Source organism: Colobus angolensis, unplaced genomic scaffold (assembly GCF_000951035.1).
Source record: "Colobus angolensis palliatus isolate OR3802 unplaced genomic scaffold, Cang.pa_1.0 Scaffold136, whole genome shotgun sequence".
NCBI lineage: Eukaryota > Metazoa > Chordata > Mammalia > Primates > Cercopithecidae > Colobus > Colobus angolensis.
The window spans coordinates 2,467,426-2,490,558 of record NW_012114444.1 but is presented as its reverse complement, the minus strand read 5'-3'; the positions used below and the strand labels follow the sequence as shown (position 1 = coordinate 2,490,558).

The 23,133-nt window shown below is 56.9% G+C and overlaps 2 protein-coding genes across 4 annotated transcripts in view; one reads left to right on the top strand and one right to left on the bottom strand.

Moving 5' to 3' along the window:
• Nucleotides 1-6,723, bottom strand: part of PSMA7 (proteasome (prosome, macropain) subunit, alpha type, 7) — a 14,208-nt gene extending 7,485 nt beyond the window's left edge. The window contains exons 1-3 of the mRNA XM_011934552.1: nt 6,655-6,723; nt 5,572-5,714; nt 5,188-5,308 (exon numbers count right to left, since the gene is read on the bottom strand). Of these exons, the coding sequence (XP_011789942.1) occupies nt 5,188-5,308; nt 5,572-5,714; nt 6,655-6,723 (333 nt within the window). The remainder of the gene's footprint in view (nt 1-5,187; nt 5,309-5,571; nt 5,715-6,654) is intronic.
• Nucleotides 6,724-14,129: 7,406 nt separating this feature from the next.
• Nucleotides 14,130-23,133, top strand: part of SS18L1 (synovial sarcoma translocation gene on chromosome 18-like 1) — a 20,247-nt gene continuing 11,243 nt past the window's right edge. For 2 of the 3 annotated variants that reach the window (XM_011934494.1, XM_011934492.1), the window contains exons 1-7: nt 14,130-14,310; nt 15,329-15,413; nt 16,714-16,858; nt 18,038-18,217; nt 19,460-19,624; nt 20,114-20,215; nt 21,356-21,448. In XM_011934494.1, coding sequence (XP_011789884.1) covers nt 14,156-14,310; nt 15,329-15,413; nt 16,714-16,858; nt 18,038-18,217; nt 19,460-19,624; nt 20,114-20,215; nt 21,356-21,448 — 925 coding nt within the window. In that variant the 5' untranslated portion in view covers nt 14,130-14,155. Of the gene's footprint in view, nt 14,311-14,401; nt 14,476-15,328; nt 15,414-16,713; nt 16,859-18,037; nt 18,218-19,459; nt 19,625-20,113; nt 20,216-21,355; nt 21,449-23,133 lie in introns of those variants that run through there. The other variant, XM_011934495.1, reaches the window with a different exon arrangement.

Below are 23,133 nucleotides of genomic sequence, written 5' to 3'. Positions count from 1 at the left end.
AGCCAGCCTCGGTGGCGAAGGCGGGCGGCGGGCGACACTCGCTTTCTGCGCTCAGCTTGGCGTGTGGAGAGGGGCGCGGGCCGGCCTCCGGGCGCACAGAGATGGCGGGGCCCGCGGCCGGGGCTGCCCCTTCTGCCGCTGGAGCGAGGTGCGGACGATGGAGGCACAGAGGGACGCGTCCCAATGCCCATTTGGGGGGCATCGTTAGACAGCCCGGCCCCGTAGGGAGCGCACCGCCCGCCCGTATCCTCGCGGCCATGCCGCGTTTCAGCGTGACACCCTCCCCCGCCGCCTCGCCTAACAAACTTGATGGATTCGCTCCACAACCTTTCCTCTAGCTCCGTAAGTTCGGCCTTGTGGTTTTCAAGAGACAGCGTTTACAGGGGTTTGGGACACCGTTATCCAAAGCCCTAAGTTTTGAAATTGAGACTTTGCATTTTCTGCTGTTTTTCTGTAGAAGACAAATTCGGAAGAAAATCAGCATTAGCCATTCCCGTTTCAGTTGTCGCAACATCTTTTAGAGTGGCATTGGTTTTTTCCTAAACTCCGACTCCGTCTTCACCCTGGTGGGCTTGCAGGGATAAACAGTGGTATTCCTAGGTTCCCAGGAGCGGCTTGTCTCCCTAAGGGGGTTCACCTTGACCTTGACTGTGGCTCTTATTCCTTGATGACATACCAGTCTCCTGTGGAAGTTGTCCTAAATCTATCGCCTATTTTGAGACTACCCTTGCTGTTGCTAGTTTTAGAAATTTGATGGTCTTAACAAATGAGAACCTTGGCCAACTCTGAACAGGAGAGATTGAGAATAGCAGAAACGGCCGGGCGCGGTGGCTCAAGCCTGTAATCCCAGCACTTTGGGAGGCCGAGACGGCGGATCACGAGGTCAGGAGATCGAAACCATCCTGGCTAACACGGTGAAACCCCGTCTCTACTAAAAATACATAAAAAAAAAAAAAAAAAGAATAGCAGAAACACATATTTACAAGTGTGGCATTTTAATTTATGTAGTAAACTCTAATGTGTGCTTACTGTATCCCAGACACTATTCTAGGGGTTTTATAAATTTTAGTTCATCCAATTCTTCATAGAAGCTACTGGCATCCCATTTAATAGCTAAGGACGCTGAGGTCTGGGGAGGCTGTGCCTTGCTGGTAAGTGGACGCTGAATCCTGGGGGCTGAGTGCCTTGCTGGTAAGTGGCACAGCCAGGTGTTGAACCCATACTGTGGCTCCAGGGTCTGCTCTGTTGGTACCCCTTAATCTGGGAACATTTGGCCAGGCGGAGGTCAAGCTCTAGGCTCAGAGGCAAGTGTTGGAACCCGGAGCATCTCCTGGCACTCTGGTTTTTTGGACCTTAGCAGTCATTGTTCCTGAAGCTACCTTTGTCTTCAACATTCGTCCCTTTATTTGCACTGCGCACACACTTCCATTGAAGCTCCCCAAATTCTCCAGGTAAAAGTGTATATTGAGGTGCTGCCCCAAACATCAGATCAGAAAGGAAGAAATGCACCTGTGGACTGTGTGTCCCAGGGCAGAAACTCAGCCTGCTGACCATTGGAAATGGATCTTTAGTTTAGGCTGCTGACTTGGCCTGGTAGGGCCAGCAGGCTGCGTGTTGGGCTTGGTGTTTTGCCAGTGAATATATTTACCCAGGGGTCTTTTACTGGGAGGTGTGAGAAGGCTGAGAAAGGTGTGAGAGGTGCGTGTTCTGTGCCTAGAACGTGTGCTGTGTCCACAGTGTGTGCTAGTAGTCTCATGCCGAGAGCAGTAAGAGAAGCCAGGGACCCCTCTGAAACCTGCTTGGTAGTGAAGGGGAAGGAAGAATACAACTTGTCCTTAACAACATTGTGTGTGGGTGGGGATCTTTCAGGCCAACTTCTACTCAATCTTCAAAGCCTCACTCAAATGTTCCCTGTCTCATGCTCCCTCAGCCATCATGTGGCCCATGTAGCACTTGCTTGGGCTCCTGAGTTCAGCATGTGACTGATGAATTCTTTGCTGATCCCCAGCCTCTCCTTGTGTCTGAGCACAGTTAGTGCTGAGCACGTGCCGGTGCATCTGTGACTCTGGTTCCATCAGTGGAAGTGTTTTGAAATAAGCAGATGTGTTAGTGTCCTGTGACTTCCTTGACACATTACCACAACCCAGGTGGCTTCAAACGACAGAAATCTATTCCCTCACAGTTTTGGAGGCCAGAAGTCCCAAGTCCAGGGGTCAGTTCCCTGCTCTTCTCTTGGCTTCTGATGGCTGTGGGCAGCCCTTGGTGTTCTGTAGCTTGTAGGTGTATCCAGCCAGTCTCTGCTTTCATCATCATCTTTTTTTTTCTTTTTTCTTTTTTTTTTTTTTTTTTTGAGATGGAGTTTCGCTCTTGTTGCCCAGGCTGGAGTGCAATGGCACCATCTCGGGCTCACAACCTCCGCCCCCCCACCCGCCCATGTTCAAACAATTCTCCTGCCTCAGCCTCCTGATAGCTGGGATTACAGACGCCTGCCACCACATCCAGCTAATTTTGTGTTTTTAGTACAGATGGAGTTTCTCCATGTTGGCCAGGCTGGTCTTGAACTCCCGACCTCAGGTGATCTGCCCCCACCCCCACCCCCCTTGGCCTCCCAGAGTGCTGGGATTACAGACGTGAGCCATCGTGCCTGGCCTCAATTTCCCAGTTTTTATAAGGACTCTTTTATTGGTTTTAGGGCCTACGTTAGTCCAGCAAGACCCCATCTTTATTTCATTTTCAAATAGCTTGTTTCCAGTACCTCCCATGCACAGGGACCAGGGGTCTGGGCACAGTTCAGCCCACAAGAGTGCATTTGTGGTGAGGGCTATCCCAGAGAAGGAGCCGTGAGGCAGAGGCCGAGAGCCACAGAGGGTCCCGAACCTGGCCTGCATGGAGCAAGTATTGGGGCACCCAAAGTGGAAGGGCAGGGAGTGCTGGGCTGATGTGGGGAGGTTGGCTGGTGATGACCAGGCAGCAGTGCGTGGGTGAGATGGTCAGACCCACTCTGTGGCAAGCACCACAAGGGACATGACTGTGCTGGGGAACCCTGTGGTGGGGCTGGGCCATGTCACCACAGTGGCCCCTGGGCCTGGCTGGCTGTTCTCTGGCCACCAGCTGGGAACTGTAATGTCCTACTGTCCAGTGTGTGCTTCTTACGCTGCTGTTGGGGCTGGGGCTGCAGTGGTCACCACAGACCATGTGGCCAGACTTGACCCCTGGGTTGCCTCCTTGCTGCTTGGCATATAGTAATTGGTCAATAAATGTGTTACTGTTTCTGTTAGTATTGGTTTTCTCATTGGTTTCCTTGGCCGGATAATAGCAGTTGTGTCTGCCGGTCTGCTGGGTGTCTGGATCCCCAGTGCCTGTTGCAGGGTGGGGTTGGGGAAAAGCTCTGAGGGAATGGGACAGAGCTGGGAGGAGGTGGGCCCCTGGGTCTGCCTGCTGAGTGGGTTTGGTGTGGGAAGACAAGACCTTTGTGGAGTAGGTTGGTGCCGTGCCCAGGGTACGAGAGCCAGGGAGTGGTTGAACCTGGACCACCCCTATCCCGTGCCCTTGGTACCCAGGTGCGGGGGTGGGGCATGGGCAAGGGGCACACTTCTGGGTGGGGATGAGCTGTGGAGGATGGGGTGCACACCCAGCAGACAGTGGGCACCTTGTGTGCTCCCTCAGACCTGGAACTTGCTGTCTGAAGGAACGCAAGCTAACTTGGCTAGGAGTGTTTGTAAGGTGAGAGCTGTCCTGTGACTGAATGGCTTAGGGATGCCAAGCCTCCCTTGCACGTGGCTGATTGACAGCATTCTTCCTGCTATCAGAGGCTCCCCCCACCTGAGAAGGGGAGCACGGGGGCCTGTCTTTATATCCCCAGGGATGAGGGTGGGGTCCCCTCATTCTGGAGCCTGGGCTCAGCCCCCGGGAGGGACCCCGCAGCCACAAGCCTTGCTTGGCCTCCTTGCTGTCTTAGGTCAGGTGAGGGTGGTGCTCTGCAAGGCCCTTGAGCCTGAGCGCTGTGGGCAAGGCAGGCAGGAGAAAGGCATTGTCCCGGAGGGAGCAGCCGCAGCCTGGCCTCTGTCCCCTCTGTCTGTAAAGCCTGGCCATACATGCTCTTGCTGGGCGCTCCTGAAGGTGCTCTTCCCAGTCCTGCTCAGCCGGGAGGGTGAGGAAGCATTTGGATAAAGACAGTGCCTGCCCACTGCCCTTTACCCCTGACCTTTCCAAGGCTGATGGGTCTCCAGAGTCCCTGTCTGCCATCCAGTCGCTGGGTGTGGAGTCTGGAGGCAGCAGCTGAAGGCAGCCCAGGTCTTGCCCAGGTGGCACTCGCTAGCCAGTGGTCCCGGATGTTCTTGAGGCTCCTGGCCTTTGCACGGTCTGTGCCCCAGGGCACTGGGTTGGAGCCCGGGCACCTGCCTCTGTGTCTGTGTGCTTGGAGTCCGAGGACAGATTTCCTGGAATCCCCGGGCTGCAGATGGTGGAAGAGTCACGCCCGCCCCCAGTGGATGCAGGACTCACGCCCACCCCCAGTGGATGCAGGGGTCACGCCCTGTGGCGTGATACAGGGGATGCAGGAATAAACAGGCCCTGGGTGCTGAGCAGTTAGCGGGCCGGCACTGATGGCCCGTAAGGCCTGTGGGGCCTGGGAAGAGGAAGCGCAGCTCTTCTCCTCTGGTCCAGGCAGGCGCCTCCACTGCCTCCCTGCCGTGTGATCACAGGAGGAATCCAAAAGGTTGGGAGAAGGTGCCATGGACGATTGTGGGAAGGAGGCTCCCGTGATGCTGGTCCGAGTCTAATCGGCCACCACAGTTACTGTGCACTATGGGGACGGAAGTGGCCTAGTTATATCCTCCTCAGATTGGAAATAGGTGTGGGAAGCAGGCAGGTCCTTGGTGTTACCAGGATGAGGATGGGGGCCGTGGAACTGCGGGAGGGCAGGGTGGGGCAGGCCGGACTTCCTGGGCTCACGTTCTTATCCCGCTGATGGTGATGTGTGCTTCACCTTGCTGTGGCCCAGTTTCCTTGTCTTTAGCAAGAAGACAGGGCTGTGACCTCCCTCCTAGCCTGTGTGTATGGGTAAGGCAATGCCTGGCAGCCTTGTAATTGGTCAGCTTTAGCCTTTGATCAGGCACGCAACCAGCAAGGAACAGCCGGAATTTATCCGTGGCATTCGGAAAGGGAGGTAAGGACTCCATTCCATACTGCAGGAAACCATCGCAAGTCCAGGGTCGTGTCAAATAGAAAAGGCAGTGTCAGCACATGGATGAGATGCACGCAGACATCACGTGTCGCTAGTGCAGTAGGCACGTCTTCAGCGTGGGAACTGTCAGGAGCAGAGTGATTGTGTTGTGCTGTGCTGTGAGACGTCCCAGAGCACCATGAGACTGAAAGCGATTGCCAAGGCGTGTGCAGATGCGGCTGCTGTTGTGTGTGTTAAGCCTGTCTTCCCGTGTTCTTAGAGTCTTTGAAATTGCACACGCATGTCAAACACACAGTGGCGGGGCCATGAGGCAGCAGCCAGCTCCCCCCAAGGAGACTGCACGTGTAAATTTGGGGGCTCTTCTGAAGCCCACAGACCGACCTCACATCTTCCATAGTTGGGGGAATGTTTGGAGGGTCCCATTGGCTTCCATCAGTGGAGTCTGTAGTGTCGGCTTGCTGACCTTGGGGGCAAGGACGGAGCAGCTCAGGCTGGGCTCGGGGAAGGAGAGCTGATGGGTCAGCGATGTCTGCCCCGAGAACAGGAGTGGCAGGTGCTAGCACAGGTGCCATCGCCGGCTTAGCCACCTGCTGATGCTCAGCCAGCTCTCCGGTTGGCCAGGCTGGTCCCTCTCGCACCTCGATGACTCCTAGGAGTTGGTCCTGTGTCTGTGTCCACGCCATGGGTGGGGAGTGCGTGGCAGCCCTGCGTGTAGTGGCAGAAGACGGGGAACAATTTCAGTGTCTGTCCGAGGAGACTGAGCACTGCGTTGTGTCCATGTTGTGGAATTCTCTGGAACATAGGAAACATTGAGGTTTTTTTTTTTTTTTTTTTTTGAAGACAGCCTCTTGCTCCTTTGCCTAGGCTGAGGTGCACTGATGTGATCACAGTTCATGCAGCCTCGTCCTCCTGGGCTCAAGGGACAGGTGGGGTCTCTGTGCTAACAGAGGACAGTCTCCAGGATATTTGAGAGGAAAGGGAACTCTGGAACAGCGGAGCGGAACGTTATCAGGTGTGTGCAGAGTTGGGAGGAGAGTGCATGGACTCCATGCGAGACGCTTCCAGAAGGAGCAGAGCTGGCCTCTGGGTGGGAGGAGCCAAGGGTTCCTCCTAGAAAATTAAAAAGGTTCCAAAAGTCTTTCTAATTAGAAAAGACAACCACGAGGACACTGGAGGTGTTTCTGCCCAGTGTGGGCAGTGAGCCTCAGAGCCCCAGGCCTCCTCTGTGTCCGGCTTCCAGGGCCCCACACAGGTTCGTCACTGGGGAGAGACGGTTCTGCTGAGAGCCCCTCACCCAGGTTTTTGCCTGGCAGCCCCAGCCCTTCCCCTACTCTCTGTGGGCTCTGGGACCCCAGTTGCTCTCCATCCCCAGTTCTCATCCTCACTCCCTCGCCTACCCAGTCAGGACTTCAGCAGTCCCAGGCCCCATCCTTGATGCCTGGCTGTGCCTTGGGCCCTCCAAGCCACACCCTGTATCCCCCGTCAGTCCCCGCCTGCCAAATCCGGTTTCTCTGCTCACCCGCATGGTCCATTGCCATGGCCGCAGCTTCTGTGCCCCTTGGGTTCGTCTCCCTGTGGGTGCCGGGCTTGGCCCTGGGTGTCAGCCAGCCTGACCAACAGAGACACGTTGGGGCCGCCCCTCAAAGCCACAGGGGTGACAACGCCGAGAGGGAGTGGGAGGCGCGGGTGTCCCAGCTGCCCCAGCGGCGAGCCCAGCCAAGCCCAGCAGAAGATCCTCCCAGCTGGCCCAGAATCATGAGAATTAAGAAATCATGTTTCGACCACGCGGCTCAGGGAGGTTTGTTGCACATTGGGTGATGGATGTACCCAGCCGCGTTGGGATTTTGGTCCAGCCAGTCTTTGCAGTGAGCACAGGCTTCAGTTGAGAAAGTAACCCCTGCAATGGGCACAGGACTCCTGTCCCCCAGCAGTCCCCGTTCCTCTCTTCTCCAGCTCCTCAGAGCTGGCCTCCGTTCCTGGACACGCCCCATGGCCTTTGCACACGCCTGTTTCCCCCGTCGGGCCGCCCTTCCCCCACCTCAGCCATGTGCTCCTGCCCAGCCTCCAGCCCAGCTGGAGGTCAGCCCCAGAAGCCTGGGGCTCCGCTGCCTCATGGCCTTGAGCAGATGCTCACCCACGTTGGTCTCCACCTGACCGGCCACCCACGCCTACTCCACCATAAGAAGAGCGGGCCGCACCTCCTCACTGTCACCTCCACTCACCCAGGTCGATGAAGCATGCCGAGAGATGGGGTCTCACCACCCCTCCTTACTGCGGCCCCCGATGCCAGCCTCTAGCTCCTCCGGATGGAGTTGCCACCTCATCTCTGTCTCCAGCACCCTCACCTCAGGAGGCCTCAGGCTACCAGCTGCAGCGCTTTGCCGAAAACGTCTCTGACACAGGTTTACTCCTGAACTTGCAGAAACTCAGCTTCTCTGGAAAGGGTGGGGAGAACTGTGTCTCACGATGCAGAAAAACACACAAGTGCACATCAGGAAGCTGGGAAGCAGTGTCTGCAGAAGACAGCAGTAAATGCAGAAAATGTTTAACGCTCCGGGCCACGTGAATGGCTTCTTTGTTCAGCCTGGTGTTAGAGGTACAGCCAGGTAGAGGAGACTCAGGGGGGCCCGTCACCAGCCCTGGTAACCCCAGACTCACTTCAGGCCTCTTTAAGGTTATTTTGCAGATGATACCGTGAGTAAATGCTTGTCTTAGAGATTTTCATAAACACAGACATGTAAGAAACTAGAGATCGACAAGCTCCAGAGCGGGGGCCACAGCTGCCTGTCAGTGCGTTTCCCTCCTGTCGGGGTCTTTTGCTTTGGATTTTGTGCTCACCAAAGCCACGCAGGCACATGAAGAGTCAAGACGTGCCGTGGGCGTGTGTATTCGCTGTTCTCTCACACGGCTATGAAGAAAACCTGAGACTGGCTAATTTATGAAGGAAAGAGGCTTAATTAACTCACAGTTCCGCAGGGCTGGGGAGGCGTCAGGAAAATCAGAATCATGGCAGAAGGGGAAGCAAGGCACCTTCTTCACAAGGTGGCAGGAAGGAGAAACGCAAGCAGGGGAAATGCCAGACGCTTGTAAAACCAACAGATCTCGGGAGAACTCACCATCACGAGAACTGCATGGGGGAAGCGGCTCCCATCCATCCAATTGCTTCCCACCGGGTTCCTCCCACGACACGTGGGGCTTGTGGGAACTACAGTTCAAGATGGGATTTGGGTGGGGACACGGCCAGACCGGATCAGGGTGTGAGTAACCTCAGGCGTAATGCCTCCCGCCTCCCAGAAGTGCCCTCTTGCCCTTCTCAAGGCCAAACCAGGTGGCCACTTTGGAACAGGTTTAGGGCTGCTGACCTTACCTGGTGACCAGGGAGAACGGGTCACCAGGTAATGTCTGCCCTCCCTGCTGCACACCTGCGCTTCCCATACCCGTCAGAGTGGCTTTCTCTGGAGTTGGATCTGCCTCTGCTGTTGACGGGGTGACGATAGACACCTCGCTCACTGCTGAACCACACGGGATCGTGTGACTGCTTTTCCTACCTGGCTTTTGTTTTCCCTGGAGTTGTTGATTGTTTTTCTTTGTGATCACTTGTCACTAGTGTCTCTCCTCCTTCACTCAGGTATTCTCCTGGGTTTCAGTCTCGGGGCTGCTCTCCATGGGCCTCCCACCATTGGCCAAATTTCTTTGGCTTCTCTTGGGTTGGGTCTTGGATCTTCTCCTGGGATTTGCTCCCTTGGTTTGGGGAGGGAGGCGCATCATTTTATGGCCTCCTGAGAACAGGTGTTTGGGATGTGCCCCTTTAAACAGAATTCCCACACTCCCCTCATCTGACTGCCCGCATGTTAACGCCACCTCATTTGCTGTCCCCTCCCCTCTTCTGTCCTGTGGACACGTTACTTTTGCCCTGACAATTTGAGAGTGAGTTGTAGACTTGGTGCCCCTTTACTCCCAAATACTTGAGCGTGACTTTGCTGCCAACAAGGACATGATACTCTATAGAGATTGAAATGGGGGAGCTGATGTGGCAGCAGCGCAGCCGTCCCGTCGGCGCCGACTCACTCTGACTTCCCTGTTGTCCCGGTAATGGCCTTTGTAGAACATCATTAAGGATTATTGGAAGGACCCCGGGACCATGTCTGTTGAGTCTCTCCTGGTTGAGAACCACTCGTCCATCTTCGCTATCTTTGATGACTGGCAGTTTTCGAAGAATGCCAGCCAGTCATCGAGTGCCTTTGGTTTGGGTACAGGGTACGTTTTCCTAACTTGCGGGTCTGAAAGTGCGTCCGTTCTCCCTTCACTCCTGGTTGGGGTTTCGGCTGACAATCTCTGTGCAGAAGTCTCCCTCAGGATCAGACCATAGCCCTTCTGGAAGCCTCCGTGGTGAGTTCATCTCTCCTCCAGAGCCTCCCTCAGGCCAGGCCATCGCCCACCCCACCCCCCGCCCCGCCCCGAGGTCTCCGTTGGGACCGGGTCATTGCCCCTCAGAGGGTGTCCCTTGGTATGGAGCACAGCTCCTCCGGAAGTCTCCTTGGGATCGTCACCCCCTGCGGGCCCACGTAGGAGGCTCCATGCCGTCGGAATTCACTGTCCTTCACGTGGAACCTGGTTTTCCTCTCCTGTCATGTTTAGGATCTTTCTTTGTCCCTGGTCTTTTTGGCAGACTGGTCACCTGAGAGCCCTTCCGATGGGGAAATGCGTCCTTCAGCTCTGATTGGAGGATTTGGGGGTGATTTCCTCGCTGCTCCTATCTCTGCGGCTCCTGGAGGGCCGCGCTGGTCCACTCCTCTCTTCGTGATGTTTGTTTTCTCCTTGGTTGATCCGTCCTGCTTTCTGGGACTCTTCTTCAACTTCATGTTCTGCTCCTCTGTTGAGTTGTGGCTAACAGGTTTTCACCTCCAGAGCTCTTCCCTCTGTTGTTTCTAACCAGCATCATCTTTTTTGAGGCTCCAGTAACCTGCATCACTGCACCAGCTGTCTTCGTGAGGATATTAATAATAGGTTTTGTTGGATTTTTTAAAAAAATTTCAGGCCAGACGCGATGGTTCATGCCTGTAATGAGCAGTTGGGGAGGCCGAGGCGGGCGGATCACTTGAACCTAGGAGTTCGAGACCAGCCTGGGCAACACAGGGAGACCCTGTCTCTACCAAAAAAAAAAAAAAAAGCATTTAGCCAGGCATGATGGCACACGCCTGTATTCTCAGCTACTCGGGAGGCTGAGGTAGGAGGATCACTTGAGCCTGGGAGGTGGAGGTTGCAGGGAGCCAAGATCACGCCACTGTATTCCAGCCTGGGTGACAGAGCGAGACCCTGTCTCAGAAGAAAAGCAAATAGAAAAAAAGGTTCCGTCTTGCGTAACCTTCCTCTCTGGATTTTGGCTTCTGTGGCTGGTTTTGGCCTTTGTCTTTCAGATGGCGCTGTTGTGGCTTCTGGGGATCGGAGGCCAGAGTGCCGCCTGCTGTTCTCAGGCAGGCGTGTGGTCGGTCTGGGGTTCGCTCTGAGGTGCACATTCCCTTCAGTGCCAAGTGTCTTTCCTCCAGGCTGGTCACTTTCCTGGAGACGCCCCCCTCATCCAGTCCCATCTCCTACCGGCAGATCCTGGGCGACCCTGAAAGGTGCCGGAATCTTAACATTCCTGAGCCTTGTGGGGCTTCGCACCACAGTGTGGCTCAGGCCAGGCGCCCTGGGGGCACTGGTTTGGTTGTCACTTGTCCATGTGCTCTTCAGCTTCAAACTCCCATGGCTGCCGTCTTGTGCCCTCCCCTTTCTGTCCGTAGAAGGCCGTACCTGTTCCATCCTCAGTTGCCGGCCGGGGCCTGGGGCTTGGGGCGTCCAGTCTGCCACCTTTCGTTCCACCTGTCCTGCCCTTTTTCAAATAGGTTTGTGTGTAACATATGTGAGAAAGTTCTCTGTATCCGGTTTTTTAAAAACGCGCACCAGGCCGGGCGCGGTGGCTCAAGCCTGTAATCCTAGCACTTTGGGAGGCCGAGACAGGCGGATCACAAGGTCAGGAGATCGAGACCATCCTGGCTAACCTGGTGAAACTCCGTCTCTACTAAAAAATAAAAAAACTAGCCGGGCGAGGTGCCGGCGCCTGTAGTCCCAGCTACTCGGGAGGCTGAGGCAGGAGAATGGCGTGAACCCAGGAGGCGGAGCTTGCAGTGAGCTGAGATCTGGCCACTGCACTCCAGCCTGGGCGACAGAGCGAGACTCCGTCTCAAACAAACAAACAAACAAACAAACAAACAAACAATAACCAAAAAAATGCACACCACTTCTGTGTTTTGTCGTGCGTGCATAAACTCCGCGGCACTGCCCTGGCCCGTGCATAGCCGCGGGGCTCTGTTTAATGAAGTCGGTGGCTGGCGCCCCCCGGCCCATCCCAGCCCCGTGCTGGGAATGATGCTGAAATGCCCGCCGTGTCTAGCTGGTGTCTCTGGAGACAATCTCTGCCTGGGGGTTAGGAGACGAGAAGGGGAAGCACTGAAAGGGAAAGCAAGAAAGCCCATAGTTGTCCCCTTCCTTCAGTTCATCTAGAGGCAGAGCCATCTGGAATGCCAGCGCCTGGCAGGTGGGCTCACCCTCACCTGCCCGCAGGTAAGCCTGGCCCGCAGCGCCCCCTGGCGGCGCCCCCATCTCAGGACGGCTCCTCGGCCCCATTGGGCTCAGCTGAGTGCAGGGCACCTTGTCCCCAGCAGGGAGAAAAGTGGTAAAGAGTGGAAAGGGGGAAGGTATAACTTAAGGAAAAAATAGAGCAGGATAAACCAACCCTGAAGTTGTGGAGACGGGCGGAGGAGGAAGCTGAGTCAAGGGCAGTCACTTAGCTGGGACTGTGGGTCCGGGCTCTGCTCTGCTAGCTGGCCTGGCTGGGCTCTCTCTGCCCTGGACTCCGGAGTCTCTGCCTGTGGATGGGTTGGGCCCCAAGGTCAGACTGCAGTTAAAGGGGCCACGTTGCAGGGTGGAGGCACAGCCGGGTGGCCCCAGGTCCCCAGGCAGGCAGGTGAGCTCCTCCTCCCCTTGCCCTAGGGGTCCCCTGTTCCAGGGCCTGTTGAGCTCCTGCTGGGAGCAGCCTCATAGGGCTGAGATGACCCAGCACGCTGTGGTGGAGCGAAAAGGCACGGCTTTTTCTTGGGGTGCTAGCCTCTGAGCAAAGGCCTTTTTATGGAAAGCAGCAGGTGCAGTGGGCTCAGTCCTGTACTTCCCTGCAGGTGGAGGCGGCTGGTCACAGGGCGAGTGTCCCCTCTTTTCAGTCTCCTCCCACGCCCCCTCTCTCCTCTTTCACCTCCTGTTGGGTCTCCATGGACCACCCAGTGCTGCCCCCAGGTGGACACCTTGGAAGAGCCGGCTCTTTTGTGCCTGCTCCCCATGGCCCGTGGGCATCCTGTGTGGTGTCTGCAGGATGCCGCCTGGCCCCAGTCCCTGTTCCTCTGTTGCCACCCACCCCTCCCCACTTCTACCAACCAGCAGACTCAGCACATCCTGAGCATGTGCAGGTGTGTGGACACAAGGCCTTGGACCGCTTGATTTGGGACTGCTCCAGTACCCCCCTGGGGCCACACGAGCACGTTCAGGAGGCCCTTTGGGAAGGAAACCTGGGGCATCTGTGGGCCCAGCCCCCTGCTGCTCAGGTGCGGCCAGGCACATGGGTCACCAGGTCACAGACAGGCTGAGCCCCTGCATCTGACAGGTTCCTGGCAGTGCCCATCTTGAACATGGAGCGCGCTTGGCAGAGTGTGTGCCTGGCTGTCCCGGAACCAGAAGCCTCCATTTTGCCGGTTCTAGGAGCACGTGGTGCCTGCACAGGGCCCCCGGCCCAGCTCTGGGACGCCCACATCTGGCCGTTCACCTGAGTCACTTGAGACTGGTTCAATCTGGGTTTGGAGTCATGACCCTGTCTGTACACACACACTTTATGTGTAAGATACAGAAGGTTCAAGACAGGACCGGCCTTCCCTGTGTGGCCTGTGGCCCATCCTGCTGTTCTGCTGCATTTCAGCACCCCAGGGGTGAGGGCTGCGGGTCGCCAGCCCCAGGTCCAGGTCATGCCCGGTTCCGCAGTGTCACCCACCTTTCCTGCCCCCCACCGGCCTGTGTTGTGTGTGGTTTCTTCTACCCGTGGTGCTGTCCCTGCCCCTCCCAGACCCTTTCCTTCCCTCCTGCACCCCAGTTGGTGGCAGCACCTGCAGGAAGTCTTGATGCCACCCACCTAGGAGTGCCCTGGACCCCTGCTGATCTTGAGGGGGGCAGCTACCTGTGTCCCCCCCTGTGTGGTTGTGATTTGAGGCTGTCCCCTCCAGCTGGGGGCTCCAGGGCCTCTTGTGGGGTGCCCACAGGGTCCTGACATCCTTGCTGTCGACTTGGCTGACCCTTGCTGCACAGATGCTCTGCCGTCAAGGGCCCTGGAAGCTGGAGGGTCCTTCAGGGTGGGGGCTGCTAGAGGCACAGGGCCTCCATGTTTTCATCTGTGGGCTGAGGCGGCCCTGCCGCTTACGGGTGAGGTCCTTACATGTTTTCATCTGTGGGCTGAGGCGGCCCTGCCGCTTACGGGTGAGGTCCTTACATGTTTTCATCTGTGGGCTGAGGCGGCCCTGCCGCTTACGGGTGAGGTCCTTACATGTTTTCATCTGTGGGCTGAGGCGGCCCTGCCGCTTACGGGTGAGGTCCTTAGCACAGGGATGCGTGAGTGTTTGGTCTGTGCTGGCTGAGGCCATGCATGTAACGACAGCTTCATACACAGAGCGGGCGTAGCATCCCAAATCTGGAAATTTGAAGTGCTCCAAAATCTAGAACTTTTTGAGCTCCAACATGAGGCTCAAAGGAAATGCTCATCGGAGCATTTTGGATTTCAGATTTTCAGATTAGGGATGCCAAACCGGTGGGTCTAAAACAGATATCTCCAAATCTGGAAAAATCTGAAATGTGACACGTTTCACGTAAGGGCCACTCAACCTGTATGAAAACTAGATGCGTAGCGGTGGCGGTTCTTCCCGAGGGCCAGCGGCAGCCCCGCGTCGGCAGCGCCTGCTCACGCTCTCTCCGCAGATGCTGGACGAGAACCACCACCTGATCCAGTGCATCCTGGAGTACCAGAGCAAGGGCAAGACAGCTGAGTGCACGCAGTGAGTGCCCGCCCGCCATCCACGGGAACACTTTGGGGGGTCATGCAGACTCTGAGCATGGAGGCCAGATATGTCCCGAGAGCCCCCCAGCATGGAGGCCAGATATGTACCAAGAGCCCCCCAGCATGGAGGCCAGATATGTCCCGAGAGCCCCCCAGCATGGAGGCCAGTGCGGAGGCCAGATATGTCCCAAGAGTCCCCAGCACAGCTGCGAAGCGTTGCTGCCAGAACTGGGGTAGTTCCGAGGGAGGCAAGAGGAAAGAGCAGTGTGGGGAGGCCTGGGCCAGCCTCTGTGGGCAGCTCTGCAGCCAACAGCCAGTGAGCCAGGAGACAGCACCTCCTCCAGGTGGGACCTCCTGTGACCCTGTGACCCTAGGGCCTGACCCAGAGGAGGGGTGCATGGCCAGTCTGCCACCCTCCAAGCGGCTGTCCAAGTGGCCATCAGACTGACCTGGAGGTGGGAAGTAGGTGAATGGCCTCAGACACCCCTGGGTGTGAGTGGGGTGAGGGGACTGGGGCCCCACTGGTGCGAGGTGTACGAGGGGCCTTCCCTGGCAGAACTGTGCTTCCCCGTTTCTTTCCAGGACTTTCTCAGGGTCGCTGGCTCTGTGGAGTCCGCCCACTGCCTGGTTCAGCTGGACAAGGGCTCTGCCCCTCTGTCACCTTCAGGCCCCTGCCTCCGCGTGGCTGCCCCCATTCCATTCTCTGAACAGACCAGTGCCAGCTCCCATGTAGCTGCTACCTTAGAGTCTTTCCATAGTTTTAGGCATGGGATGGGAGCCTGCTCAGGGTTTGGGGTAGAGCTGCCCTGCTGTCCCCACCTAGACCCCAGCGCCCTGCCACCTGCCTGTGTCCAGCTGGGCAACCAGCTGGCATGTCCCTGGGTGTCATCTGGGGTCCGTGTCCTCATGGCGTTAGGCTGGTTGTCAGACTGGTGTTCACACTTTACTTCTGCCTTGGGTCCACCTGGGGACTCCAGGGTCCCGTCCTCCTGCCTCATGCATGCCCCCTCCTGCAGGTACCAGCAAATCCTGCACCGGAACCTGGTATACCTGGCCACGATCGCAGACTCCAACCAGAACATGCAGTCCCTGCTTCCCGCCGTGAGTACCCGCTGAGGGTGGTCCCCTTTACCCAGCAAGGACTCCGACACTGCCTAAAATCGGGAGTTGTGGGCATGTCACCTCAGGTAACAAAGATGACTCAGAGAAACCAAAAATACCACTAGAGTCACCAGAAATGGGAGTGTGGGCGGTGGTGACCAACCCTTCCTGACAGACTGAGGGTAACGACAGTGTCTGAGGTGGCCGGGTCGGAACTGTGGTTCAGCCTCTTTATGTATTGAAGGGAGGGAAGCCCCGGAAGAACCACTGTAGGAACGGCCGCAGCTCTCGGGTCGGGGGTGGGGAGAGATGGGATGGGGGCCCTGCGTCTCCCCAGAACCTCTCCGGGTGCTTTGAGCAGTTGTGAACCGTGCACATGCGCTGCTGTGGGTGAAAACAGAACTTAAAAGAAAACATGCCCAGCACGGTAAATTCTCCCAATGATAGTTCAAATATTTTATTTTGTTGGATTTTTTTAAAATGCATTTTTCCAAAATTAAATTGTCGCCGGGAGTGCCGTATCTCCTAGTGACCCTTAGTCCTCGGCAAGTTATGGCGTAAATGCCAGGATGCGTTTCGTGAGTAAAAATGTTAAACCCACCTCCATTGACCTGTCACATTGCAGTTCTTCACTGTGCAGACACCCGCAGGGCCTGGTGGAAATGTCCTGTTTTTGGCCAGCTGTAGACAGCGTGTGTGTGCACACCTCCAGAGCTGCTGTTCGACCTTGATCTGGGAGAGTGCTGAGGGTCACTTCACACTCCCTTCTGTGTGGTGTGATCCCAGGTGGGCATGGGGTGGGCGGAGTGAGTGAGGGGAAGGGGCACTCGCAGCAGGAGCACGGGAAACAGGAAAGGGATCCCGCCTGTGCCAAGGCCCTCAGCTTGGAGGGGTCGTGGACGGGGAGCACAGAGGCGCCGGTCAGCTGCGCCTGAGAAGGACAGGGTGCATTGGGGTGGACAGGGGAAGGGGTTCCCTGCTGTCCCAGGAGAAGGAGGTCCAGCTTTTCAAACCCAGGCATGTGTGGATGAACTCCATACTCAGTAGAGTTCCGAACGCTCACCCAGACGCTCACTGTGCCATCTCCGTCTGGGCCTGGTGCTCTGCAGTCACCTGGCTGTTCTGGGCCTGGTGCTCTGCGGTCACCTGGCTGTGACGATGGCTGTTGATTACGAACATGGACCAGGTGGCCATGACATGTGGCAGCAAATCTCAGGCGCCCTCTCATCCCTGGCCTGGCTTGTGGAGGTCGCTCTCCGTGAATTAACCGTTTTCCCTGAAAACTTCCTGTTGCCTACAGCCGCCCACGCAGAACATGAACCTGGGCCCTGGAGCCCTGACTCAGAGTGGCTCCAGCCAGGGCCTGCACTCCCAGGGCAGCCTGAGTGATGCCATCAGCACGGGCCTGCCACCCTCCTCCCTCCTGCAGGGCCAGATTGGCAACGGTGAGTGCGGTGGGCGGGGAGGGCATTCCTGGTCACAAGGCCACCAAGGCAGCCCTTGGGCAGGCAGCTGCCATGGTGGGACACCCCACTCGTCACAGGGCTGGGCATGGGGACCCACTCTTCCTGGGGTAGCCACAGGTCAGCTGCCATCGCCCAGGCTCAGGGCCGCAGCGAGCTTGCCATGCGGCTGGGATGAGCCCTTGCTCCAGATCGCCTGCTCTTTCTGACACTGTCATATTCCATTCATTTCAGATGCAAGTTGCTGGGTTCCAGGTAGATTGTGTAATAAGAATGGAATGCTCCTGTCTTTGAATTAAGAAGCATGAATAACATTTTGAGACTATTAATAGTAATATAACAGGCTGGGCATGGTGGCTCAGACCTTTAATCCCAACCCTTTGTAAGGCCTAAACCAGCAGATTGCTTGAGGCCAGGAGTTTGAGACCAGCCTGGGCAATATGGCAAAACCTCGTCTCTATAAAAAATAAAAATATTAGCTGGGTGTGATGGTGCCCACTCGTGGTCCAAACTGCTTAATACTTGGGAGGCTGAGGAGGGAGGGTCACTTCAGCTTGGGAGGGTGAGGCTGAAGTGAGCCGTGTTCATGCCACTGCCCTGCAGCCTGGGTGACAGAGCCGGACCCTGTCTCAGAAAGTAACAAAATAACAACAAATAAACGGTGCATCCTGTACTTTGTTAGCATGTATGCTTCTTTCCTTTCTTTTTTTTTTTTTTTTGTTTTGAGACAGAGTCTCGCTCTAGTTGGCCAGGCTAGAGTGCAATGGGTATGATCTTGGCTCTCTGCAGCCTTCACCTCCTGGGTTGAAGCATTCTCCTGCCTCAGCCTCCCGAGTAGCTGGGATTATAGGCACCTGCCACCACACCTGGCTAATTTTTTTATATTTTTAGTAGAGATGGGCTTTCACCATGTTGTCCAGGCTGGTTTTGAACTCTTGACCTCAGGTGATCCACCCACCTCAGCCTCCCAGAGTGCTGGGATTACAGGCATGAGCCACTGTACCAGGCCACTTACTTCTTTTTTAGTCACTTAATCATTAATAGTGATGTTGATAGAATCTCTTCCCAAAATCATTTGAAGGGAAATTGGGGCGTCTTCACCTTCAGAAGTGGTGACCTGGCTCCCCAGCACCTGACACCACTCCCTGCTCCCCCTGCCAGGGCCAAGCCACGTGTCCATGCAGCAGACGGCGCCTAACACGCTGCCCACCACCTCCATGAGCATCTCGGGGCCCGGCTACAGCCACGCAGGGCCCGCCTCACAGGGCGTCCCCATGCAGGGGCAAGGCACCATCGGCAACTACGTGTCTCGGACCAACATCAACATGCAGTCCAACCCAGGTACCTCCTCTGCCTCTGCAACCCCGGGGGGCCTGGGCCTGCCTCCAAGACCCTTGACACATGCATGTTGGATATGTGGTCCGCGGGGAGCTGCCCTCTTGCTGGGTGCTGGGGGAGAGGGGCCCGTGAATCAGGGCTGGCCGCAGCCTCTGAGAGCTTCCGGAGGGATGGGCACCAGTGGGTGCACAGCCAACCCCTCCCGTCCCCCAGCTTTGCAAGGGGTTGGGGTGTTTCCCATGGAGTCTCAGGGAATGCTTCAGGGAGTGGGGGCCGCCGGCCTTGGGTCTGGACAGAGCACTGGGCTCTCAGAGGTGGGGGTAGAGCTGTTCCCCAGGGAGGGAACAGCCTGGCTAGAGGCACCTCAGTGGAGAAGACAAGGGGCCGGAAGCGCTGGGCCAGAGGCCCCAGCCTTTCTGCAGGGCAGCAGGAGCCCGAGAGTGGGGCCATCCGCCATGGTGGCCACATGTGGTGTTGGGCAGTTGAGAAGCAGCAGGTCCCCGTCACGTTCCACAAGCATCGGCCCCGGTCGCATTTCGTGGGCGTCGGTCCTGGTTGAGTTTCTTGAGTGTTGGAGACACGTGGACTTCAGAAGCTTAGTGCCAAAAAAGAGTGCCGAGGACCTCCTTAGGATTTTCTCACAATAACTGAATATTAAGCATTTGTTTTGGACATACTGACTCAAATAAAATGCATGATTAAAATGGATTTCACCTGTTTGTTTTTACTTTTTTGATGTGGTTACTGGAAACTTTAAAAAGTGTGGCTCGTGTCATTTCTGTTGGACGGGGCTCCGCTAGGGGCTTTGAGCAGGGGACGTGTTCGACAGGCCAACGTGAAGGGCCGCGAGGTTGCACAGGTGCTAAGGAGGGGACAGTGTGACCCCTGAGGCCAGCTCGAGGGACCAGGGAGAATAGGACTCGAGCCACGGCGCAAATGGGATTGTCATGGGAGCTGTGTGTCCGAGGAGAGGTGGAAAGGTGGTGGTTGGCTGTGGAAGCCACTGGATCTTCCTGCCCAGGGGCTCTCCGTTTTCTGCACGTCGGCACATTTTCAAATAGTCAGTGTGAGCAGCGGGTCTAAGCATACAGAGCGTCAGTGCAGGCCTTTCAGGGGAGGGTGACGTTCTCGTGCGGAGCACAGGAAAATAACGAGGAACCTGCCCGGGTGCAGGAGGTAGTTGGGTGTGGGAGGGAGGGAGGGAGGCTTCCCGGGGTGATGTGGGGCCTCTGTCCTGTCGTGCAGTCTCCATGATGCAGCAGCAGGCGGCCACGTCGCACTACAGCTCGGCTCAGGGCGGCAGCCAGCACTACCAGGGCCAGTCGTCCATCGCCATGATGGGGCAGGGCAGCCAGGGGAGCAGCATGATGGGGCAGCGGCCTATGGCACCCTACCGGCCCTCCCAGCAAGGTAACACCCGGCCAGGCCAGGTCTCAGGCACAGCTGACCGCCCCAGGTGGTGAAGTGCCAGCTGTGTGTGCTTGTCTGCGGGGAGCCTGGGGGAGTAAGGCTTGGGGCCTTGGTGGGGACACCGGGGGTGAGGGCTGGGGTATGGCCCGTGGAGGGTCTCCTGTCCCTGAGGAGTCAGGGTTGGGGGCAGGGGCGGCAGTTGTCATTAAGAGTGTCACAGGCTGGGCTCATACCTGTAGTCCCAGCACTTTGAGAGGCCGAGGTGGGCAGATCACCTGAGGCCAGGTGTTCGAGACCAACCTGGCCACATGGTGAAACCTTGTCTCTCCTAAAAATACAGTAAATAAGTTGGATACGGTGACAGCGTGGGGTGTTCTCCTGGGGTGAGTGAGGCCACTTAGCGAGGCCTTGGCTTCGCCAGCGAGCGAGGAGGTCCTCCAAGGGAGGAGGGTGTGTCCCGTACTAGTGCTGAATGTGGTTCCCCTGCAGGCTCTTCCCAGCAGTACCTGGGCCAGGAGGAGTACTATGGCGAGCAGTACAGCCACAGCCAGGGCACCGCAGAACCCATGGGCCAGCAGTACTACCCCGACGGTGAGCACTGGCGACGGCCTGACCCCGCTCAGGACAGCAGAGCAGCCGCAGGGGCAAGGAGGGCAAGGAGGGTGTGGCCACTGCAGTGCGTCCCCAGTCGCTCTAGCTCAGGCCTGGGCTACAGGCAGAGTGGCCAGATGCCCTGCAGGAGCGAGGCAAGGCAGGAGACAGGGTGAGCTGGACTGGCAGTGGTGCCTGGCCTCTGCAGAGAGAAGCTGAGGCACACACCACTGCACTCGCCTCCACGCGGCCTCGCCTCTTCTTCCTGAAAGGATGTGGGAGTTGGAGGCGGAGAATTGCAGCCCCCAGCTGTAGATAGGTGGAAATGTTCAAGAAGAAGCCTCCCAGCTTCCCAGAGAATGCCCTGAAGGTGACGGCTCCACCTGCAGCACCCCCTCCTGCCCCTTCTCATCTCTGCATTTTACCTTCCTCACCTTTCAGTCTTTCCATAGCCCCAGGGCTTCTGGAGGGGACACTGAAAGTGGCTTGGCTGAGCACAGTGGTTCACACCTGTCATTCTGGCACTTTGGGAGGCTGAGGCAGGAGGATCGCTCCAGCCCAGGAGGCAGAAGCTGCATTGAGCCATGATTGCGCCACTGCCCTCCGGCCTTGGTGACAGAGCAAGACCCTGTCTCTAAAGTGAAAATAACAATAAAATAAAGTGGTCTTAAAGGCTTGGTTGATCCCTGGGAGGCATCCAGGCAGGGAGCTGGCCTCAGCCAGCAAGGGGCAGGTGCACAGGCAGGTGGGCAGGTGGCAGCAGGGCAAGCCACCTTGCAACGAAGGCCTTGGTGAGGGTTGGACACCCCTGCCTGTGTCCTCCCAGGAGCTAGCAGCGGGGAGGAGAAGGCGGTCGGGTCACTAGCGTGGCCGTGTGGTGGGCACTGAGAGCACTGATCCTCTGCATAAATCCCCAGGTAGCTTCACAGTCGCCCCAAGAAGGAGGCATTGATGTCTGCGTTTCAGTGAGGAGGCCGAGGCTCAGGAGATTGGGGCATGGTCTGGGGGGACACGGGTCCTGCTGGATCTGGGTGCCTCCCTGGCCCAACAGCATCTCCCCAGCCTGGGTCTCAGTTGCTTCCTCTGGGACCTGTCCAGTGCGCAGCTTCCGCTGACTGTCGCCGTCTCCGTTTCACACAGGCCACGGCGATTACGCCTACCAGCAGTCATCCTACACGGAGCAGAGCTACGACCGGTCATTCGAGGAGTCCGCACAGCACTACTACGAGGGGGGTAAGGAGGACAGCCGCGTGCTGGGCTCGAGCGTAAGCGCCACACGCAGCAGAGTTAAGAGGCTGCACCCTTAGGAGCGCGCAGTGCCTGCCTTCAGTGAGTCCCTTAAATCCCAGCGCAGTGCATGGGATGGGAGACAGTGTGTTCGGGAACTGGAGATCCAGGCTGTGTCGGGAGCCCCGCTTGCCTTATGTGTGTGTTTGTGAGACACGAAAGGATTCAGCCGGCCATGCTGGGGTTGGGGGCACAGACTCTGTTATTGGGTGCGGCCAGGGAGCCTGGGGCCTGCGAACCACTCTCAGGGCTTCCTCAGCCAGAGGCCAGCAGTGGCTGCGTTGGGTGTGGCCTTGTTCAGACACCTGCAGGCCAGGAAATACACACCTGTGTTTTGGGCCTTGCTGCCCTTCGTGGCGGTCCTGGGCAGTGCTGCGCTGGGGGCTGTGTGTCGGGTGGACTTGCCCCTTTCTGTGGTGTCTGTGCCTCCACCCTGGCTGCCCTGAAACCCCAATAGAACGTCCCGGAATGTGGAGTTGGGAAGAGGTACACACAGCCAGGTCCAACCCCACCCCGGGATAAAGGTGGCCCCCAGAGAAGAGTCGACGATCGCCTGCGGGATTGCACGACCTCGTCTGGGAGGGAAGGTGGGCCTGCAGTGCCTGGGGAGAGGTGCCTCGTGGCTGCTGACACTGACCGGCAGGCAGCAGTGGCTGAGGCCTTCCCACTGCAGGGCTGCAATTTATCAAGAGGTAACAGTGTCAGTGAGGCTTCACCAGGTACACAAAGCAGGCGGGCTCTAAACAGCTACAGATTTCCTTGTTTGGGTTACTTCTTAAAGAATTAGATGTGTGGCCGGGCGCAGTGGCTCAAGCCTGTAATCCCAGCACTTTGGGAGGCCGAGACGGGCGGATCACGAGGTCAGGAGATTGAGACCATCCTGGCGAACACGGTGAAACCCCGTCTCTACTAAAAAATACAAAAAAACTAGCCGGGCAAGGTGGCGGGTGCCTGTAATCCCAGCCACTTGGGAGGCTGAGGCAGGAGAATGGCGTGAACCCGGGAGGCGGAGCTTGCAGTGAGCTGAGATCTGGCCACTGCACTCCAGCCTGGGCGACAGAGCGAGACTCCTTCTCAAAAAAAAAAAAAAAAAAAAGAATTAGATGTGTAAAAGTTTTGCTTCTGAGCTTACACATCTCAGCCTGCTGTGAGGAAATAAAGCACACAAGTGTAGGCACATATAGAAACATCACTGTGTACGCTACGAATGCCTACATTTAAATGTCAGTTACACCTTCATAAACCTGGAGGAAACAAGAAGTACATGAATACGTAATGAAAGTTTAAAAGAAGAAAGCCTGGGTGCAGTGACTCATGCCTGTAATCCCAGCACTTTAGGAGGCCAAGGCAGGTGGATCACTTGAGGCCAGGAATTTGAGACCAGCCTGACCAACATGGCAAAAACCCCATCTCTACTAAAAAATTCAAATATTAGCTGGCCATGTGATGGTGCATGCCTGTGGTCCCAGTTACTCAGGCAGAGGTGGGAGAATCGCTTAAACCTGGGAGGCGGAGGTTGCGGTGAGCCGAGATCACGCCACTGCAGTCCAGCCCCACGACAGAATAAGACACTGTCACCGAAAAAAACAATTGGCCGGGTGCAGTGGCTCACACCTGTGATCCCAGCACTG